This window comes from Diorhabda carinulata, chromosome 2 (genome assembly GCF_026250575.1).
Source record: "Diorhabda carinulata isolate Delta chromosome 2, icDioCari1.1, whole genome shotgun sequence".
Taxonomy (NCBI): domain Eukaryota; kingdom Metazoa; phylum Arthropoda; class Insecta; order Coleoptera; family Chrysomelidae; genus Diorhabda; species Diorhabda carinulata.
In genome coordinates this window covers 4,986,779-5,010,682 of record NC_079461.1, presented here as the reverse complement: position 1 = coordinate 5,010,682, position 23,904 = coordinate 4,986,779, and the positions used below count along the sequence as shown (strand labels likewise).

General features: G+C 33.7%; 1 protein-coding gene and 1 long non-coding RNA gene across 2 annotated transcripts in view; one reads left to right on the top strand and one right to left on the bottom strand.

Annotated features, from left to right (window-relative positions):
* Positions 1-19,700, bottom strand: part of LOC130904104 (ATP-dependent translocase ABCB1-like) — a 23,918-nt gene extending 4,218 nt beyond the window's left edge. Inside the window, exons 1-18 of the mRNA XM_057816664.1 lie at positions 19,621-19,700; positions 16,930-17,000; positions 15,761-15,821; positions 14,500-14,799; positions 13,033-13,133; positions 11,796-11,967; positions 11,121-11,435; positions 9,481-9,705; positions 8,655-8,780; positions 8,133-8,507; positions 7,221-7,478; positions 5,937-6,107; positions 5,328-5,432; positions 4,320-4,481; positions 2,947-3,150; positions 2,032-2,270; positions 813-972; positions 286-684 (exon numbers count right to left, since the gene is read on the bottom strand). Of these exons, the coding sequence (XP_057672647.1) occupies positions 286-684; positions 813-972; positions 2,032-2,270; positions 2,947-3,150; positions 4,320-4,481; positions 5,328-5,432; positions 5,937-6,107; positions 7,221-7,478; positions 8,133-8,507; positions 8,655-8,780; positions 9,481-9,705; positions 11,121-11,435; positions 11,796-11,967; positions 13,033-13,133; positions 14,500-14,799; positions 15,761-15,821; positions 16,930-16,994 (3,438 nt within the window). The 5' untranslated portion in view covers positions 16,995-17,000; positions 19,621-19,700. The remainder of the gene's footprint in view (positions 1-285; positions 685-812; positions 973-2,031; positions 2,271-2,946; positions 3,151-4,319; positions 4,482-5,327; positions 5,433-5,936; positions 6,108-7,220; positions 7,479-8,132; positions 8,508-8,654; positions 8,781-9,480; positions 9,706-11,120; positions 11,436-11,795; positions 11,968-13,032; positions 13,134-14,499; positions 14,800-15,760; positions 15,822-16,929; positions 17,001-19,620) is intronic.
* LOC130904106 (uncharacterized) lies at positions 17,226-23,904 on the top strand. The gene is made up of 3 exons (XR_009060814.1): positions 17,226-17,340; positions 17,447-17,536; positions 21,902-23,904. It is a non-coding gene; the product is annotated as an uncharacterized LOC130904106 (long non-coding RNA).

The window sequence follows — 23,904 nt, the reverse complement described above, 5'->3', positions numbered from 1 at the left end:
AAAAATAATTTTTATACCAAGAACTACCCATAAACATATGAACAAACATTTTTTGTCCACTTGTGACGTGTCCTTAACAATCGCCAGTGAATGTCTTTTGGTGCTACACTTGTAGTACCACTTTGAGAAAACTAAACCGAATAGCGTCATCTCTTATAATACAACAGAGTTTATTAAAGGACCCGTTAAAGATAAAAATGTTTTAGTTCCTGTTGCATTAGCTTGTTCAACCTATATTGAATATTTCATATCGTTAATTTTTAGAGAGAAGCTGATGGAACTTACTTGAGGCAAACCAGTTATAAAATTATGAATATTCGCATTTTTCGCTGCTTGAATGATTTCATCCATCGGTACATCCCTGGAGTTATCTCCATAAGCTATATTATCAGCGATGGATTTATTAAATAAATTAGGTTCTTGAGCAACGATCCCCATATGCGATCGTAATGAACCTAAAGCTACGTCTTTGAGATTTACTCCGTCTAAATGAACTTCACCTGAAGAAGGATCATAAAATCTTTCGATTAATTGGATGATCGTCGATTTTCCGCAACCACTTTCGCCTACCAAGGCGATAGTTTTGCCCTGTAGGATATTCAAGTCGAGACCTTTTAGAATTAGTACGTTCGGTCTAGTGGGATAAGTGAACTCTATACTTTCAAAGTTCAATTTTCCTTGTACCTTAAAAAAACAAATATTACTAACATTATTACTAGTAGATAGATGAAGATATCTGTAGATAAAACAATTCTAGAAGCTTTAATATAACCGGACCAATGTGAATTGGAGACGTAGATCAATTAATTTACCTCGTTCATATTTTTTGCATTAATTTTATCTCTTATTAAAGGAATTCTAGAAAGGAACGTTCTAACTTTCCTCGCAGCTGTTATCCCTTTAGAAACGTTTGGTGAGAACGCTAATGAGTTAGCAATTGATACTGTACCCATTATCTGTGCTTGTGATACTCTGAAAATAAATGATATTGACGTTTAGAACATAATAATTGCAGTTGGATATTAATTTAAGATACATTGTCGAAATATGCGAACAAAACACTCGAAGACTAAAGTCTATTTATCGAAGAAAAATAGTAAACCAAAACATATTCACGCATAGTGCACTCGTTCAGGTTTGAAAACGCCAAAGCCAGGCATGTAACAGGACCGCCCTCGGGTCTATGATTATATATAGTATCTTATTGGTAGCACCGAGAATGTTTGGCTTGAGGATTGTACCGAACCTTATCCTTAGTATGTCCAGCGTTCACCCATGCTTTATCAAGTTAATACTTTTTTGAGTTGGCCAATAAATGATTAGCTGTACTCACTAACGATTCGAATGACACTTGGAAATAAAGTCATCAATAGTCTTGCATTTCTTCTTATAAATATTCATCATTAGTGTTTCGCTAGCGTTAAAATGAAGCGCTTTAGCTTTTTTCTAACGTGTAGTATAGCTAATTTCAACAACTTCATCATCTGTCTCCGAGTCAGACATCATTAAAAAAATTACGCAACAGACAAATATAAATAATCTCACTGCAATACGATGCAATACGATGCCAACACTTCACCACACCTGATCTAACGGCTTCTGCAGCGATGCGGCGCTCGCCCTTCCCAAGCAGCTCTTTGTTTTTGGTATATTATGATGCCAAGATGCCACACCGCGCTTCGCTCGGGATGTTCAAGTGATAAAATAGACTTTAAAGTGCCTGCGAAGGAGTAAGAAATTTATTTTCGGCGATATAGCTACTTGCAACACTATATAAATCCGAGGAGCTTGATTTGGGATGTTAATTGTACTGAAAAGAAATAAAAATGCCCACGATTCCATACCGGTTACTTACACAGAAGATCTTACCGTAAGAAGCAAAGATTAACATTTTTCAAATATAGGTTAACGTAACATTGAACTTAACATTTCAACTGCCGAATTAATAATTTAAAACTGTAGATATAAATACTATTCTTGTATAAGTTTGAGTGGTCGAGTGCCAAGATAGGATGATCGAGTTATACTTACTTAAACACTTTTTCGTAAGATAAACCATCCCGTATGAGATACCCTCCATAATACATAGCTGTGGCATACGCGAAGAATAGTAGACTTTTGGATAGACCAAATACAATAGCTCTCCAATGAACTTTTTTTAAAGACGATTTATAATTAGGTAGAAGCTCTGATATGTAAATGCGATGGAATTTGTCCTCCAAACCTAAAGCTGCAACAGTTCTAACATTTCCAACAGCTTCCACGGCTACCTGATAATGGTAAACAATGGTAATTTTATACTAAACATGGTTGACATTGCGAATTTGGGAAATCATACAAGTATTTGAATATTTTTAGAATAAAATAACTTTCTCATGATAAATCTCTAATTTTGTCACTACAATTTTTAATAGGCGGGGAAATTTGAAAGCGTGTCAATAATCGTAATTGGTCGAGTGTCATATTAGGTGACACATAATTGACGCATGGTAGTTCCATCACTGCTGTTAAATAACTAACTTCATTTATAATGATTAGAGATTAAGTTATGTAGGTGTGTGGTTGAAGTTCAAAAAAGTCATCGTCGACTTGAAGGTGCAGCTCGTTTAGGTACCTAATCTTGATGTAGCCAAAAGTGTGAGGTCTCTCAGCAATTTGCTCGTAAGGAGGAAATGGATGGGAGCTCTTGACAAGCTAAGACACATATAGATGGGTCTTCTGTCTCCCTCATCGTTGGGAGGAAAGAGCGGTTAATTTGACTAGTGACTGGTCTTTTAACCGGACCCGGCAATCTAAGACGCAGTCATTGGCCTTTGGTAGCTTCAAGCGAGTCACGACGGACTTACCAGAAGGTTCATGAAGGAAATAATTATGCAGATTAGAGGAACAAATCAAGAGAGCTTTCACGTATAAATCTTTAATTTTGTAAGGTACTAAAAATATTACCCGTGTTGATGTTTGTAATGCTTTATCTCGAGAATCACTTTGACCTGATGTATTTCTCCTTTCAAAGAACATTGCTACCAATATAATTGGTGTAAAAGCTGCAGTAACTAATCCCAATTTCCATTCGTAGTACATTGAGAGACCAATAGCAAGACAGAACGTGGATATTGATTGCAATATCGTACCAACACGTTGACCAGTTGCCTAAAATATTTATAAAAAATTTAATCATTAATGTTGAATGATTATAGTGTATAAGTAGATATTTTTAATATATTAGGTGAAATGACAAGCCATGGAAGATCAGGTCAATTTCGGAAATGACTTTGCATTCAATAGAAAACGGGATGTGTCCAGAAAATTCGATCGAAGGAATTAAAAACGATACAAAATACCTTCAATGGACGCGCCATTGTAAATATCAAACCTTCTGAATACTGTCAGAAAATGTTTCTTTTAGAATCGATTGCAGAACGAATGTCGTACGATAGCGATAGCTTGTGCCTTGTTCAAGACATCTTTCATGCGGGGAAATAAAAATAAATCCCCTAGTGCCAGATCAGAGGAGTACAGTGGATATATTCGAGATCAGTTATACCACGCTGAACCAAAAATTTGCGCATGAGTGTACACTATCTAGTCCTGGTTTCCGTCGCGTAATCGCTTTAAATTGTTCTTGTAGAATGTGGCGTTTACGGTTCGATCCTCAGGAACGAATTTCTGAAGGATGATTCCATCATTTTCGACGGAGGTGGTTGGGTCGAAAGGAAGATGGTGAACGCCATTATCGATTACCAATCGAAAAAATAGCACCATGTTTCTTCCCTTGTAACGATTGTTAGTACACATAGTGATGAAATATCTAGGCCGTTTTGCAATTCCTCGCCATCAATCGTAGAGTCAGTCCCCGATCTCTTGCCAGTATATTTAGTACACGCTTAATCATTTTTGATGTTCCGCTTATCCACAGCTCATATCCAGCTGTTCCGTGTCTATTGCTAAGACTTTTAAATCATTTTTTGGTTACGCTTTGGGGGGAAAACTGGGAGAAAGGGTGCCAAGCTACATACCAGTATCACCAAACAGAGTTCCTAGCGTCTGCAGCTAGATTTTGGTGTGTGTTTAAGATCACGTCAATGGCATGGCTGTATGTACTTAAAAATAAATTTGAATATTAAAGATGCGTAGGAAATCTTGAAAGTTTATGTCAGCTATCGATGCCATTAATCGTAAGAGGACTAAAATAAAAATCAGTATGATTGATAGCTAAATGAAATAGAGAGAATCTACCATATCAACTATTTTAGGTGTTTATTTGTAATTGAGAGCAATATACTATATTGGTATAAATAAATGATAGTGGTTCCACTTACTCCTTGTATGTTTGCTGCATCGGTAGACAATTTTGAGCACAGAGCTCCTACTCCATTTGCTTCCTTATCAAAGAATCCAATTTCTTGTGATATCATCGCTTTAAATAAGTTACTACGAACTCTTTCAGTCAGTTTTTCACCCGCAATACCTAACATGTACATCTATAATACAAAAATAATAACAATCCATTAATTTGAAGGAAACTGAAAATAGTATATGTTAGTAACCAGTAGATATTATTTCGTTCTAGCGTAGTTTCTCGACATTCAACCTTATTTTTTTTTTGTTATACTAAATACGAGAAAAGTAGTGAGACTGATTTTCCATTTACAGAAGTTTTTTTTCCAAACAATGCTATGACTGTGGAGTAGTTGTTTCTACTCTTGTGCTACTTCTATGAATGTTTCGGACTGACATGGGTTTTCAAATTTCCAAATCGACTTTAAGAGACATCGTCCCAAATTAGGTTATTGGAAATTATCTCAACAAAATTAGTTTTTCCGATTGTTTCTCTGCTCCCTTTAGACTCTAATCTTTCACATGTCCAAAATTTGATGTACTTTTTAATAATTCTTCATAAGAACCTTCACAAGTTCATCGTATATGTCAGGTTGACTGTTTCCCTGAACTAGGTTTTTTCAACATATACTTGGGTATCCAACAATTTATTGTTTAGTACAAGAGGCTAAAGTCAGATGATTCATTTTAGTACTACTCAAGAGAATCACCCCTTCACTGATGGCACAGTCTGCCAAAAAAATTGAACTGAAGGACTTGAGGTGATGAACGAACTGGTAGGCATAACGTTGCCATATTGCTAGTAGTGTTGCCAGTTTCTTAAAAATTTCTCATATAGTACGAAGAAACTGTTTTAGTGTTACTATTAAATAATAATGATCTGCCATAAATGTTATGTAAGAAACTCAAAAAGAATTTTATTCTTCTCATGTCGTTTCTTATAAATATATTATGTTATATGAATTATATTCCAAATGGCAATTTCTCACCTGTATAAAAACGGATATCATGGTAGCAATTCCACCGAAGACGAAATATAAACAATATTTATAAGTTTCAGTCCTTACAGTATCTTCATCAGCAATTGCTAGTGTCTAGAAGTGAATAGAAACAAATTATAAACATAAAAACCTGAAATTAAGTTAACAAAAACAACACCTCTCTGGAAAACTCTTCAAGTGTACAGTTTATAAGATGATAATTTAATTATTGACATGTATGTTAGACATTGTAATTGTTGTCAATGAGTGTGTTCAGTATGGGAATCACTAACTGTTTCAAAAATACCAATTCTCTCGTTATTAAAACATACCGAATTTTGATTTCAGTTTTTAGGCGTTTTAAATAAAGAAAATACATCTATTTACTACTGTTTTCTACCACCCTGCGTGAAGTACTTTAGACACACTTTCTAGTGCATCAAACATTACGCACCAATGCGTGAAGAAACATACTTTAAGCAGTAGTGAGTAAAAAAATGTATTATTAAGGTCTCCGTAGCGGAAGGTTGTTTTTGTATATCGACTATTTTTTATTTTATAATTTAACTTTATGGAGCTTCAGTGCATGAGGTATTTTAATAAAAATTATATATTTACTCCTAAGATGCTCCCAAATAATACAGCAAACACTGGCATTCCGCATCCCACTACAATGGATCCAGCACAGGCTAAAAGAATATACGGCCATTCCGGAGCGTTCATTTTTACTATCTCCCATATCGATACAGAGTTATCGACCAAAAAGTCATCTATTTCTTTATATTTCTCCTAAAAGAGTTAAATCAATACAGTACAACATCATAAATCCGAAATCGCTGGGAAAGGTTTTTCCGAATTTTATGTGAATGCATTTATGGTGGCGCTATGGTGGGACAGGTATGCATAAAATATAATAAAATCGCGTTTAAAACTGCATAAAAACATTTATAAAATAATAATAGAATAATACGTTGGAAATGATTTAAAAGTTCACCAAAAGAATATTTTGAAACAATTTTACTTCGATAGACCCTCGCTTTAAAAAAATTGATGTTTACAATAATTGGGAAGGATTTAAAGGTTCACCAAAAGCATATTATCAACACGTTTTACTTCAACAGTCACTCGCTTCAAGAAATTGATGTTTGTAACAGTTGGTAATAATTTAAATATCCACCAAAAGAATATTTTGAAAAAATTTTCCTTCGATAGACCCTCGCTTTAAAAAAATTGATGTTTACAATAATTGGGAAGGATTTAAAGGTTCACCAAAAGCATATTATCAACACGTTTTACTTCAACAGTCACTCGCTTCAAGAAATTGATGTTTGTAACAGTTGGTAATAATTTAAATGTCCACCAAAAGAATATTTTGAAAAAATTTTCCTTCGATAGACCCTCGCTTTAAAAAAATTAAAATTGATGTTTACAATAATTGGGAAGGATTTAAAGGTTCACCAAAAGCATATTATCAACACATTTTACTTCAACAGTCACTCGCCTCTAAGAAATCGATGTTTATAATCATATGAAAGATTTTGGAAGTTCACCAAAAGCATATTATGAATACATTATACTTCAGTAGAACTATTGGCGGATGAAGCAAAGAGCTGTGGAAAACTAGATATATATATATATATATATATATATATATATATATATATATATATATATATATATATATATATTTCCCATTGCACATAATAGAAAGACGGAACTTCTATTGTATCGAATATTTTAAAATTCTAAATATTGTACGTATTAACTATGGGTAATTAGAAAGGCTAATGTGCTTCAATTAATAATTTTTTCAGATTGACGTAATTTTTTGCCTTTGTCACCTTTGAGAATTCCCCATCTACCCCTGAGACGAAGATATTAATAAATATTTCAGGTACTCACATTTTGGTTAGGAGTTTTCACTTCGTCTTCATTTTGTAAGATTGAAGAATCTGTTTTATTCTGATGGGAAACACCAAATTGCTCTGTAGATTTTACTTGCGCCATGACAAGTTTGTAATATTCCTTCTGTAGTGCCATTAGTTCATCGTGATTTCCCTGTTCTACTACACTTCCATTTTCAAGAACTATAATTTTATTGGCACCTCTAATAGTTGACAATCTGTGTGCTACTATTATGGTTGTACATTCGACACTTGCCTAAAAAAGAATATTGCTATATCTTGTTATAGATATCTAAACAAGTTATTAGTCAAAGAAATAAAGCCCAAAAAAAGCAAATCTTAGTAATTTATGAGCAGTCGTGGTATTCGTGTTCAGATATCTCGAAAACTTCCAGGATATTCTCTCAGCCAATTTCGTAATAGATTTTCTGCAGGAGACGACGTAGATGTCGGCCACCAGATACCTCGTAGACCCATTCTGTCATAATATTCGTGTTCAGCGACCTCGAAATCCTCCGAATAGTGGAACTTATCACCAATAATAATTCTTGATGCTCTCCCAAATCGAATGCAATGTGTTTAATCCATCTTACGGCTCAGAAATTTTCAATTTTTTAAATTTATTTCCTTGACTGAAGTGGACTGTATTAACATTACAATATGCAATGTCAAATATATAAAAAATATTCACTGAATAATACAGAAAAAAATTGTTCATTTCTTAAAAAAATCATGTTATTTTGATGGCAAATAATTGAAACCTTCTCTCCCGGCTGGAGAATCTTCATCAGGAAATAAAAAGTAGAAACATATATTCTATAGTATCAATACGTCAAATGTCATTACTGCTACAGTTCTATTTCGACGAATATTTCTAAAATATACTAAATTGCAATAAAATTTTACTTACAGCATCTAAAGCGGCTTGAACTTTAGCTTCGCTGGTATTATCCAAAGCCGAAGTAGCTTCGTCCAATAGTAATAAAGTGGGTTCACGTATCAAAGCTCTGGCGATAGCTATTCTCTGTTTTTGTCCACCAGAAAGTTGGGCACCCTTTTCTCCTACCAAGGTATTGTATCCATTCGGTAACAATTGAATAAAGTTGTGAGCGTTCGCCTTTTTCGCTGCTGTTACAACTTCATCATCTGTCGCTCCTTCTTTTCCGTATTTAATGTTTTCCGAGATTGTAGTACCGAAAAGAACCGGTTCTTGACCCACAACACCCATTTGACTTCTCAACCATGTTAAATCGAAATCTTTGATCGGTGTACCATCTATCATAACCTAAAAAGTATTATTACTTAGATATATATTTAGAAGCTGTAAATGTTATTGGTACAGTTGAAGAATTTCCACCGCTTTGGAGCTTTTAGCAGCATATTTTATTGGGAGCTAAATTCCTTCTGCAACTGTTAGAAATGTCATACGTACCTCTCCAGAATCTGCGTCATAGAGTCGTTGAATGAGCTGAATTACTGTGGATTTTCCGCAACCAGAAGTACCAACGAGTGCCACGGTTTCACCAGCATCAATATTAAGAGACAGTTGTTTGAAGATCTTAAATATAAGTATATTGTCAACTGATAAATTAATAATTTACAAGATTCTATCCATAATAGGTGGAATGAAAAGTTCACCGTACTCTTGGATTTAACCCAACGTATCGAGCCCTTGGTAAAACAATTCTTTGTCATCAGATTAAAAAAATTGTCGCATCTCATGTTCAATATCTCTTTGGAATCATATATTTTCCCATGCAAAAATTTTGCAATGGATCTAAATGAATAGTAATCTGATGATTGAAGGTCCGGACTAAATCCCAGATGTGGTCGGAGTTCCATATTACTACTAATACTACCATTCGGCGTAACCTTCTTAGTAAGTAGTTTACCATTGTCTAATTCTATAAACTTATCCCCCATATACCTCGGCATTGATAGTTGACCACCAAGAAAAATTTCATAATTCCAACAGACACACAACAAGACTTTCCGTTCGAGCCGACTTCCGCCATTTTGTGGTTCTTTGAGCTCGTTTCCTTTGTATCCTCAAAATCCCACAAAAGTAGATGACCTGAGCGCCAGCATCAAATCACTACACTACGTAAAATGTGTCGCGCCCTTCAATTTTATATTTTTTATTTGCTACCAAGGCACGAACTGTTCAATCCACCTGATGAATGTTTTTCTTTTTAATGAACAAATGCAGTAAGACCAAATTATAAAAGTTTTACAAACCAAACAATATTGACACGTACAGGTACATCTTTTCTTGAAGGATAAGAAAAGTTAACATTCTTGAATTGGACATTTCCTCGAAGGGAATTAAGTTTTTTTCCTTTTCCTTTAGATGCGTTAATCGTAGGAGCGTGATTAATGACACTAAATATTTTAGCAGCTGCAGCTTTAGATATTCCGAAAGCTTCTATATAAGGTGACGCTATTCCAAAATTCATCGAACCTGTCATGACGCTAAAAAACACCTAAAATAAAAATTAATTATTAATAATATCACAAAACGCACCGAATATATACGGTGCTCAAACCAAAACTTAACGTGGATTCCGCATGCCAGCTCTCATAAAGCACGTCAAACAACTGAATATTTGAATGAGAATAACATCAAATTAATGTTTCATTGCTCGTATTTACCCGATTTATTACCTAATGACTTTTTTTGTTCCCCACTGTCAAACAAAAGATGCAGGGAGAGCGATATTCATGACCTCAAGAAGCTATTGAAGACTTTCAAAACCATTTTTTGTCGATATCAGCTTCAGAGTGAATAAAATACTTTTTTGCTTCTGTTTCATTTTTTGTAATACTTAATAGACAATCCTCGTACTAAGTTACTTTTAATTTGAAAATTGTCACATACTTTTTCACGAAAATGGTATAGGAGGGTGACGCTATATCACTTTTACTTAAATACCAAAATATATAGCGTCTCAGTCACCTTTCTCGAATCAAAAGTAACTTTATATATCATCGGTTACTATTTTAGAAAGAAGAATTTGATGTCCACAACTATTTCTAAGGTTTTTCGCGAATGTTGGTTAGTTTTTGGGAGGGATAGGGACATTTCTATGTAAGATACAGTTAATTTCAGAAATAACTCTGATATAAGATGAAATTTCCTCTGCAGGGCTGGGATTGTGGTTTTGTTTCTTAGTGTGGTATCAACTCATGGTGTATGTGTCCGTCTGAGGTATAAAAAAGTGAAATAATCGGAGCAAAAAACACAACAACCACAAGATTCAGAATGTTACAACTGTTGTGGGCGTTAAGTTGCATATTGTGTAAAAAGCTGTATCAAGATATTAATTTTGTGATCTTGCTGAAATGGTTTTCAAATGTTTTTGATGTTTTCTAGTTTTTATTGATATGCTATCATAATTTTGAATTATTCCTTATGTCTTTCAGTATCTACAAGTTTGTTTTTATTTCGTTACATCCCAGTTTTGAAAAACTTGTATTTCAATCAGCTGTGACTATATTAGAAGATTGATGATGACTTTTTGGGTGCGAAACAAATGCTAACTTAACCTATATGTGATGGTAGTCACAATGAACTAACAGATTCGTAAATTAGTAAAATAAATTCGTATCGTTATTGAGTTAATGATAAATGTGGAAAACCGAAAATAAAATATTGAATGACATGATATTGAAGATGATAAAAAAATAATAACAACTGTTTTCTGATATTTCTATACAAAAAAAAATCACTAGTTCCCAATCATCTCAAAATTTAAAGAAAATATTTGTAATCCGATTACATCTATAACAGTTTTCGGAATCCTAATGCTATGGGACACTCTGTACAAAGTATTTCATTTATAAAACATATTGTTAATTAACTTTCTTGCTACATTGAAATTAGTGTTAAAACGCTTACCGTGACCATATTTTGTGGTGTATAAACTGGATCAGATTCATTTCTATCTCTTAAAACTAATTTTACACCATACCAGAAAGCAAGGGCGTAGCTAGAGTATATCATCAACCAAAGAAGACCGAATCCTATCGCCCCGAACATAGATCTTCTGATATTATTCTTTCTGGCGAATATTAAATTTTTGTTATATCTCTCTATTTCTTTTTGTTGTCCGCCGAAGGCAGTTACGGTTCGTATCAATGATAATGTTTCGTTTGCTATGGATCCCGCTATACCATAAGCTTCCAATTCATTCTTAGCTAATTTTGTTGTTAACTAAAAGATAAAACGTAACGCATTGACCAAAAGCTGAAATTACGATTGTTTTACGCTTAAATTAAGCTTTGGTGGTGATACGAAGTTTTTGTCCGACTAGGTGGAGTGTAATCAAGTGTCTATCTTTTAAAAAAGTCAAATGGAACTTGATTATAAAAGTTGAAGGGTTTGATCAAGCAGCTTGATGGTCCATCTAGGAAATGGGAGAAGACGAAGGTAGCCGTAAAGTTTTATGAAGTTAATGTTAATATATAAAGTTGCTTATAGTACGTAAAGTACTACAGGAAGACGAAAATAGGGCAGATAATATGAGAATATAAAAATAGAAGCTTGGAGAAACGAAATTTTTGATTTACTTACCAATCCCACGATACCTAAAGCTATTAACGTTGCTGGTAGCGAGGTCAAACATATCAATGCTAGTTCCCAACCTTTAGTGAGAGCTATTATTAAAGATGTGATAAATACCACCTGAAATGTCATAAATATGGGTACTTTTTCTCCAATACCATCTTCAAACTTGAAGAGATCACTAAAAAATATATGAATTACAGTTGACAGTGGTATTAAATCTACAGTTTGAAAACAAAATAAAAGCTTTAGTGGAATATAAATCATTTCATACGCCTCGTACTTTATGGACTCAGCATTCATTTTCGTAAATGTCTGGGTAGAATATCTTTGGCCATTAATAACATCAACACGAACTTAGATTGACCTTAGATTTCATTGAGTGTATTAAAATCAAATATAGTGAATATTCTTGCCCTGTTACTCATATTTTAGCTGCAGTTTTTTGTTGTGAATGGAATAATCGGCAGAAAAGCAACCCTTATCATGGAAAAGTATGGTTTACGCGAATATCAAAACCGTAGACAAAAAATGTGAAATATTAACCTCTTAAAGAGCCGTTCAATGTTCATTTTATACATTACACACATTAATTAGGCCTTATTAAATAAATTGTTGAGGCGATGAATAGTAGTGGATGCGGATTTTTGTATATTTTCTAAAATATTTAACGTAAAGATAAAAGAGAGTATTTCCGTTGGATCTCAAATTAGGGAGCCGATAAAAGATATCTTCTAAAAACATTATTGCAAATTTTAAAGGTAATAATAGTGATAAGCACAAAGAATTTATTAGCGAGATGTCTTATCAAGCATTGAGTAGCAACAAGATTCATTTCTTGGACTCACACCTGGATTTTTCCAGGGAGTTTGAGAACTGTGAGCGATGAACATGTGAAGAGGTTCCTTCAGAGCATTTTGCAGATAGAGGAGCGCTCTCAGGGCAAATGGAAGCTCGGGAACTTGGCTCGTCACGGTTTGACACTAAAAAAGGACCCAACAGAAGCTCATTGCCATAACACTTCTAATTGTAAATTTATTCACTGTGTTTTTGTTTCGGTTTATCAAGTATTTGTTAAAATAATAATTTTTGTTTGTTACTTATTTATACAAACATTTATCGATCAAGGTAAAAAATGTAAGTGCGGCTCGTGTAATTTTGTTTCGAAAGTTTAAATATTTGTACAGAAAAGTCTATCGTAAGGGTTTCTAGTCGTTTTATAGGAGGTTATAATAGAGAAACTTACTCAGCAATTCTGCTAGAAAAATCTCCAGTTTGATTGACATCATACCAACCGACATCTTGATTTAGAATAGCTTTAAGATAAGCCGATCTTATTCGAAATATCTAGAAAAAGTAATAGATTAAAGTGAGATTATATTAAATAAAAAAATTCTCCCTCTCCATATTAATAAATGCTTATTATGCCCCAATAAAGTAGTCAACAATCATTGAAAATGTATTAAACAAGCATGTCGCTTTATTTTACATTATATACAAGGGTTGTTAATTATATTTTTATCCTTATCAACACTTCCCTGCAGATTTGAGAACTGCTCAGGCTCAACCTCTACCAAAAAAGACGGTTCCCAATAACTACCGTTCGATTGCTTTAGTTCAAACCATTGCCAAGGTCATGGAGAAAGTCGTTAACTAACAAATCTTGATTCTGCAAACATCAGGGACTTCCTGACCTATGTCACCAACGTAGGGACTCAAGCTATGAAGAATCCAGAACAATCGCACTGTTATATCGAAGGCTTTTGACAAGGTTGGGCATGACAAATAAATAAATAAATTGAAATCGTACGGTTTGTCGTCCTCACGTATCGACTGGCTTAGTAGCTTTCTAAAAGACCGATCCATTCAGGTCGCTATCCATGGACATACTTAAGAAGGTTTGTGGTTAACGCTGTTGTTCCCCAGTGATAAATCTTGTCACCTACTCTCTTTCTCCTATACTCTACTCGACAAAACTGCAAATCTATAGCTTCACAAACCCGGCTACTACCCAAATCCGTTCTGGAGTGGGGGTGGAAGCAATCTAATAGAACTTAACGCAGCAAAGACCTAGGCTAGCACTGTAGCTCATGATTTGATTCTGTCTGGATATAAAATATCACAGTTAGCGCAAATTGGGCTTGAAACCAATTTTTACTGTCATAGTCACGTGGCCTATTTAGCCAAAGCAGCTTCACAAAGACTTTTAGCTTTCTTTAAGACCAAAAAGCTATATACCACGCTACAGCTACAGCTACAGGTCACGTTTCTTCAAACCGGTTGCCGACTGGTTGGCAACCAGTTGCCCCATCTGTAGCTCCCCATTTAAATACAAAGGTTGTTACTCATTGCAAACTGGTTAGTGATTTGCGTCAGAAATGAGTTTCTTTTAAGTTGATCCGTGTGTATTCGGCCTTAGGATGCTAATTAGTATCCCAACTTTATAAACGCTATGTATCTTTACTTATTCAGTTACTGAATGATTTGGGACGTTTGAATTTAGCGAGGTGGAATAAGGGCTCAAAGGAGTAATCAGTAACATGTTAATACGTCGTGAAGTTTACTGCGAGTGCAAAGAGACAATTCTATATAGATCATATAATAATAAAAAAGTTGAAAATGAAATTTATCAAAACGCAGTAAGTTTAATTTTAATAATTACACTGTTAATTGTGAAACGATCGTAGAAATCAGTTTTTTTGTAATCACTTACCTGTCTAGTGGCGCTGTAATTAAATGACACCGTAGCCAAATAACTGAAAATGAACATCCCAACTCCGATTAAGGAATTCATTGATGCAAAATACCGTATACCGTCGAAAAATTTTTCCTCTGCCTTATTCCTTTCATCCGGTGTCATAGTCATATTGTACAATGTTTCAGCATATTCAATAATATCTCCTGTTAGCTTACCAAACAAGATGGTATTAAGAGGTTGTATTATTCCAGTAGCTGTAGCAGACAATAGACCCAATGTCATGAGACATTTATCAAGTTTATTGGCGAATGAGAACTAAAAAAATCATCAGTGCAATAATGATGCAATCATTTGTAAAAGTTTGACTAACAAAAGCTAGACAAACACTTGGTATAGTACCCAATAATCTCGATAAAAGATAAACACTACACCATGGATGACGAAAGCGTGCAATTTGTTTACTTTGGAAATTCCAACTCTCAAAAAATTTTAATATTTAATGCTGATAATGTTGTATTTACCCACGCTAATGTATGGTTGTGAAACATGAATAATGAACAAAAAGATACAGAGTAAAATAGTAGCAGCAATTGAGGAAAATAGTAGGGAAATCCAGGATGGATAGGATAAGAAATGAAGTTATTTTAGAGAAGCTTAAACAGGAAACGAAATAGATGCTGAAACTGGTACGGACACATGGCAGTAGCACCCTTAAGTCTAATAATAAAAGTGACAAAAACAAAAAGACAAGAAGGAAAGGAAGATCTAGGAATATTTGACTACAAGTAGCATGAGAAAGGGAAAGACAAGGGAAAATGATATAACACATGAATGAAGTAGCATTGGATCGGAAGAGTGGAAAAAATGGATGAAAAGAAAATGCAATCTAAAATCTCAATGCTTTGACACTCGAAGAGGCATGAAGAGTTCTAGAGAAGAAAAAGTTAATTTGTAGGTATTTGGTTTCCGTTTAGTATCGAATAGATGTATGACCAAGGAGTAGACACGTTAGGAGGACTTGGTCCTTAGGATGTTTGGATATAACTGAACATGATTAGATTGAGTCAATTCGCGAAATATTTTTTAGATGCTTTCCATTTGATTTATATTTCTTTTACTAATATTAATTACTTGTATTAAATCTGACGACTAGAGCAGCCGGGAATTGGATTCTTTTATTTATTGAGTGGATTGAGTAGAAAAATCAACCATATAACAAGACAGAAAAGATTGATAATCAAATTCTTTATATTTATTTAACAATATGAATACTTACCATACGAAGATATGATACATCTTTTGGTTTTGTCGGTTCTTCTGTGCCTTTAACAAATTTTCTGCAAATGTATATGAATCAACAATTGTTATAAAAAATGTGATTAAGACAAAATTATTTGAAGTATTTTTCTCAGAAGTACCTGGCCTGACCTAGAGATGGCACTTCTTGAAAAGTACCGTTGTATTAGAAAGTACACAATCAACTGTGAAATATTGGGTAGCAGAGTTTAAACGAAGACCAAATGAGGTGACTCCAAAAATGAAAAAAATCATAGCGGTACTGTATGATCGTGAAGTGGGTGAGCTGGCAGACATTTCAAAAAGTGCGGTACATCGTATACTAAGTGAAAATTTGGACAAGAGAAAGTTGTACGCATGATGGGTGCCGCGTTTGCTCACAATAGAAACAGCATCGTGAAGATGTTTTCATCAACTTATTTGCAGTATTTGAGCGACGACGAAATCAAGCAAAAACGGCCGCATTTAATTAAGAAGAAAGTGTTTGATCAAGACACACATCCGTTATTACAAAAGCCAAAATTAATGAATCAAAGTTTGAATTGCTACCTCATGCACCAGATTTAGCTCTCTCCGATTATTTTCTGTTCCAAGACTAGAAAAAATGGCTCGATGGTCAAAGATCTGTCAACAATGAAGAGGTGATTTTGGAAGTTAATGACTATTTTGAGGAGCTTGAGGATTCTTATTATAAAAAAGGTATCGAACTTATTGAACATCGCTGGAAGAGTGTATGGAACTAAAATGAGATTACGTTTAAAAATAAATATATTTTTTTACAAAATTCTTGTGTTTTCTTTGTTGGGCCAGGTACTTCTGAGACCATCCTCCTACAATAAATAGCTTCCTCTTATAGTCGTTGGAGCGAACGTATTTCAACTTTAAATAATCGAAAAGCCGAAAGAGGATTGGATACGATCTTAAACGACTTAAACCAAACTTAAAATTTGTTAAATGATTTGAATATTCTGTTAAATATCTTCAAATCGATCAGGACATCAAAACCATTTTTCATTATTAGATTTATAATATGCCTTTAATAAATTGATTCAAAGTATTTTTTACACTTACACCGTCGTGCTGTAATCTTATCATTTAAAGTAAAGAATAAATGAAATAAAGTAAATTTAAAAGAAAATTTCAACTCACACATCTAGTGGATCCTTCTTATTATTATTTGTTTCGTTTAAATTATATTTCTTCTGCTCCCCCATTGCAAACTGTAATAAACATTCAATTTAAGTTGCTGCCATTTTCTTATAAATAATAATCGAAGAAGGAAGATCGTTTCAAATTTGTAGATATGTAATTGCACATAATCCAAATTCACCGCTTAATGCGGCATTTGACAATAAAAACAATTAAAACTTTCGAAAGTAGTCGGCTCAACTTAAACCACGTGCTGCATTTTTGGCTCCCTATCAGTTCTCACTCTAAGTTAATTTAGTAAATGAAACACTTGCTTATATTAAACACGCATGTGTTCTATTTTTACTCAAAAATGTTCAATAGCAATAATATACAATCGAAATAATTGTGAATACGATGTATATCCGCAAAGTAAGTTCCGTTTGGTTTTATAAACAAAAGTGAACAAATACAGAAAAATATTTATTTTACAAAAATCTACAATTGTTAAACTAATTTTCTACATATGTACCTTCAGAAGTTTTTATAGGCCGCCTGTTTTTCAACCATGTGGTAACATCAGCTCGTCATCATCGTTGAAGTGTTGACCACCAATGAAATATTTTAGGTAAGTAAGTAAGAAGAAATGGAAGTCAGGTCTGGGCTATATGAAGGATGATCAAACACGTTTCAACGAAATTCCTGTAGGAGTTTTTTTGTAACGTTCGCAGAGTGAGGTCGTGCATTATCTTAGGAAAGAATAACACTTTCTGACAGTTATCCTCGGCGTTTGTTATATATTTTTTAACAATCTCGAGTGAACAACATGTGCATTGATTATTGAACCTCGTGGTAAGAAATCCTCAAAATTGTCCCAAAAAAACGGTGAATATGAATTTGAGAGATGTCAAGATTTGCTTAGGCTTCACTTTCGTTGGGGACGAAGTTTGCCTCCATTCCATTTATTGATGTTTAGTTTTTGGGGTGTCGTTTCATCCCCCATGACTATACTAAATAAAAAAAAACTCATTTTCTTCATTGTAGCGTGTCAAAAACTGAAGTGCACTGCCCATCCATTGTTTTTTTTATTATTCAGTAAAAATTACAAAAGTGATCGAACTTTTAAGAATTTCAATTACACTTTCATAAATTAGTGATTATCAAGTTTGTGGACATTCTATAGCAAGCGTACTGATTGTAAATTTATGATTATGCTTTGGCTTGTCTTCAATTGCGTAAACCAGTTCAGCAGTAACCAAAAACGGGAATCTATCGTAAACTTGAACACATTCTTCATTGTAATGAAATTTTTCAATCATAGAATTACTCATATTATTCCGCAAACCTCATAAATTTGCCGATTTGCTAGTACAACTCTCTTTACATTTAGAGAACAAATCAGAAATATGATTTCACGAAGACGTTTTCAATTAAGGCAGCAGTGATTTGAAAATGACGTGAATTTCTTCCAATTGCTAGTAACGAAACTTACATTGTGAATATACCTCGTATTTAAAATGAAATAACGTGAATCTCGGAAGACAAACAAAGTGGATAGTATTTATACACGCTTTGTCTTTTTCAAAAAAATTCAAAAACATTCATTAGACCAATCGATATCATAATTCTACGACAAGAAATAAAAAAAAAACAGAAATCGATCATTCGACTAGAGTTATCTGATAAGATATGAACACTTAGTCTCTTTTTGATAATCATATAAGTGATCCATCATGAAAAATATCATCTCTCAGTATTAGTCATACAGAAAACATTGTGGAACCAGTTGCTGGTGCCTATACGCAGATCATCGACTCACTGTGGGCAGCAGCAACAAAAAAGACGGGACAAGCAGAAACGTGTTGAACTCCTACTTATACAAGTTCATCTGGAGGCAAAGACATAAAGAAACTGATCTGTTTGATAAACTATTTGAAGATATATGATCGTATTGGCCACCAGAATATGAATATACTGTTCAATGACAATCAGATTGGTGATGTTTTATTTTGTATCATTAAAATTTTCTTCTGTTGTTGATAAACAAGCTAGAATTACTTTGATTGGATTATTATCATTGTTTGATAAGTAGAATAACTCATTTAAACATTCTGAAGGGCCCATAACTGCAGCAAACTAGCTGTATCTTCGAAAAAGTTCACCAAATGGTGCTAGACATCTGAAGTATTAAAGGAAGAATGATCAAAGAGGCTATCAGCATATCAGAAGAACGCCTTTACCATATACTGATTGAATAAACATGTTTGCGTAAGCTATTCGCGCGTTAGGTGCTGCGTTTCCTCTTTACGGAGCAAAAGCTCATTGGAGTGAATATTTTCCAGGCATTATTGACGCGGTTTTATCAAAATTAGTCGATTTATGATTGTAGATCCACGACTAAAGTTTCTGAAAAGGAAAAAAACAGACAATAGAGTGGATTGCAAGGAAAGAGCCTACTTCAACGAGATAGAACAATAACAGGAGAAATTTCAAAAAAGCGACCGCATGTGAAGTTTCTCTATAAATGTATTTCCATTCTCACTCTTCAGTAATCACCATGGCTGATACTCACGTCAAGTTGAGCTATGAAAACACAAAGATACGATTAGTTACGTCATAAAATCCATTTTTTTTTCAAAGGAATTCGTTTTTGTTTCGGAAAACCCTTACTGTTTGCAAAGTTTAGTTAAGTTATACTTATGATTTACTTACTTCTTTATACCTATAATTTTGTAAATACAATTAATGCACTATCTGACGATCGACATTGAAGTCTAATACAAACTGAACATGATTTATAATATTTGTAGACGTACAGATATTATCCTATCTCATCAAGGATGATATCGGTTATCCAGAATCTGACAATGAAGATAATAATAATTATTAACAGATAGCGCATTCAATACAATGGAATTGATAAAAACTTTTTGTATTATTATAGAAAATTATTCATTTTACAACTATCATAATCATTAAATTTCTTATTTGAGCAAATACATTGATTTTGCGCAGCATATTTTTTATCTAATCATCAGTGTGTACGTATTCGATATTAAAATGTAACATTTGTATCATATTGGAAAAATAAGAATATAAATAACACCCTATATTAGTTATTTATGCAACAAATGAGTAAAGTAGTACTTTTTTTCACGAGTAGGGTGGCATGACCTCACGAGCTTCATACAAAATTTTTTCTACGTCCGTAGACTTGAAACTATTATCTATATTCACTTTGTAATAACAATATTAAAAGTTAAACTGTTAGCAATATTAATTTGAAGTGAAGATGAAGTTACATCACTATTGGTACTACTAACATCGTCTATAGTTGTATTAGTACTTATTGGATCGTAGGATCGTAAACATTTATAATGTTGCTTGAAGTTAAACTAGTTGTTCCCGTTAAAATTTTCACTGCGGAATCCATTTTGTTTTTTATTGAATCGACTACGTAACCCTCCGAAACTTTGTTGGATTTCCACCCACCGTGCTTCTTTAGTTGAATTATAGAGACACCGAAAAGCGTCGAATTGTATGCCCAGTGTAGTTTTTTGGATTACGTAGATTCAAATAGGTTGCGATAAGCGAGAGAATTTTTGAAAAGGTATTGATAACTAAAGCTTGGCTTTTGCATTTTCCATTTCTATACTGCAAAAAAAAATGATCTGTTTTGACATTTGTGGGTCGTTGGTTTTTATATTTTTTATAAATGTTTACCAAGTTTAATCTATTGTCAGATATTGCACCAATAATCGTAAATCGACGTTGAACATGAGGTTTTGTATCAGGTACTGTGATAATTTAAACTTTTTCTACATTCCTTGTAAATGACATTTAACAATAACATGCACGTGCATTTTGAGAAGAAAACTTAAACTTCCTGGTTTAATTAAACTACAATAAAATTTTTATTTACGTAAGACTTTATTTGGTCTATTTAGTCAATTGAAAAACATAAAAACTTGGATGCATGGCATCACATTATGCAACTTCTTTAAAAATAGGACACGTTTTCTTAAGTAGCATGCTATGAAAATAAATGTGGGTGATTCCGTTCTAACTGTGATATTCAATGTCCTGTATTGTTTTTTTGTACTAGTCATTAATTAATAATCAATTAATAAAAATTTTGTGTTAATTGAATAATTCTTAAGATATTTAAACATTATTTTTATACAATATAACTTGCCACTTAAAGAAAACTTATACTACATCACTTGAATGTCAGTACCGTGTCATGTCCATTCCTAGAATTTACCGATAAATTATTAATTTTTTTTGTCGTAACAAATGATTTAAACTAATTACCTTATAAATTCTAATGTTTATGATCAAACTGAGGAAAATTGATGCACTTGTTGTTTAATATCTTAAGTTACCATGTCAGTACCGTGGATAAATGAGTCAGTACCGTGGAACTCAAAATCCGACATTTGTGTCTTGCTCGTGATACTTTGAAGTTGTAGTAAATTCCTCTTAGAGTTTTATTTTTACAGTAAAATAGATGAATAATATGCATAAAAAAGTTAGAAAAGTTAAATTTTAAAATCTTGAAATTTTGAATACAAAAAATCACAGTTAGAACGGAATCACCCATGTCGTGTTATTTATATTGTCAATTTCTTGATTGTATCCAAACATTTTCTCAACTTCATCTAAGAATGTCTGATAGTAGTGGAAGTGATGAAATTATGGGAACTCCACCGGAGATTTTAGAAAAAGCTCAAGCTGCCACACATAATTTGTTACCGCTGAAATCCAAAGAAAGGTACGAAATTACCTATCAAAAATGTATGGATTGGAGACTCAAGCATAACGTTAAATCCTTTTCGGAGAATGCTTCCTTTATTTCTTATTTACAGAAATGGAAAATGCATAAAACAGGTTGTGAGGATAAACACAATCGGTAATACACCACGTAAAATTACTTGAGCTTGAAATATCTTGGGCTGCTGCAACCAAAGCAATATACCGGCCGTTGTTTCAGGAGATCATCAGCCACTATGTTAGTTGATGCAGGAGGTGATATGCTATCATTAAAACAACTTGGTGTCTGGCAATCTTCTACAGTAGCGGAATCAATCTCTTAAATATCAAAATGACAACGCATTACGAATAGCGGAAGCAATTACCAATTATCAATCTTCGTCTTCTGAGATACCCAGCAGTACTACAATTATAAATAATCACCATTAAATAATAAGACACAATCAGTTTACAATAATTGTTATTAACAAATATAGTAGATGTTGGGCCACTTGGAATGCCCCCTACCACTCCACATTTACGCTTAGTGCTAGCGGCACCCACTTCACATTTACGGTGCAACGTACTAGTGATTCCTGAGATTGATAACAATATTTAGTTATTATGAGGAATCTGATGTAATCACTCAATGATTTGCTATTTTTTAATCTGTCTGGCTAATAACCAAATAATATATTTTTGTGAATTATTGTTTCAAAAAGAAATATATACAGTCAAACCAGGATAAGTGAGAAAACTCTATAAGTGAGAGCAATGCCAGGACTCAAAAATTTAACATGTTCTATTTTATGACTCATTCTTAACTTTCGTGGAACTTCCTACCATTGTTTTTGTATTCTCGTCAATATTGTACCTATTCTATTTCGTGGAACTGAATAATGTTGTTATTTTATCGCATTCTTTTCAAATGGACACGTGTGCCTGTGTATCGTCCTGTTTGTTGGACTTACTCAGTTTATAGTTATCAATTGCGAAGGAAAATTCTGTTCTGCATCAAGTCAAAACGAAAAATTAAAGTACTGTCATTAAGTGATAAACTTAAAATAGTGAATGCGTTTGAATCCGGAAAATCGCGAAATGAAATTCAGAGGGAGTTTAATTTACCAGAATCCACCTATAAAATCATAAAATCAAAAGGCTCCATAAAGTCTGAGTGCTTTGATGGACATGGAAATATTAAGAGGGCTAGAGTTTCTGAATTTGGAATGGATAAAACAAACTCTCGATAAGAATATTCCCATAGATGGACGTTTGTTGAAAGAGAAATCAAAAGAGTTTGCTACAAAACTGGGAATCCAGAACTTTTCTGTTAGCAACGGCTGGATAGACGGTTTTAAAAGGCGTCATGACATAGCTTTCAAAAAAGCAGCTGGAGAAAGTAAATCTGTGGACCAAGGTGTGTGCAACCAGTGGACTGAAGATCTGCCGAATCTTTTAGAAGGGTATGAACCAGACTATATTTACAATGCGGATGAAACTGCTTTGTTTTTAAGTGCCTTCCGGATAAAACATTTACGTTTAAAGGCGAAAAATGGAGGGAATCAAAGCAAGGAACGCCTTACACTTCTCCGGTGGGTAAACATGAGTAGTACGGACAAACTCCCACTTCTCATCATCAGGAAATCAAAGCGACCTAGATGTTTTAAAGGTGTCAAGACTCTACCCGTTGATTATGCCAATAATACAAAGGCTTGGATTACCAAAATATTATTTAAAGATTGGTTGAAAAAAGTTGACAAACTGTGCTGTCCATACGTCCAACACTTGCAAACGTAAAAGTAATGTTTTTACCTACTAATACCACTAGTAAACTTCAACCATTAGATCAAGACATCATTCATACTTTTAAACGCTTTTATCGCTGAGAAGTCGTTAAACATATTCTTACGAGTCTGGAAGAAAACAGTAGCCCTGATATTAACCTACTTCTAGCTATGAAATTTGCTAGAAAAGTCTGGTACTTAGTCAGTGACGTTGCCGTCAAAAAAGCTGGATTTTGGAAAAGTATAGATGAGCAAGACCTGCCAGAGGAAAATGATGTTGAAGTTGGACCTAACAACGAGGAATGGACTAAGCTTGTGTCTCACGAATCCAATATGTTAATGCCAAGCTTCGAAGATTTCGTTCAAATTGACGACGACGTAACTACCGCTGGAGAACAAAGCGACGACGATATCTTTAAGAATTGTGTGAACACCTGTATTGCTGGAAATGACAGTGAAG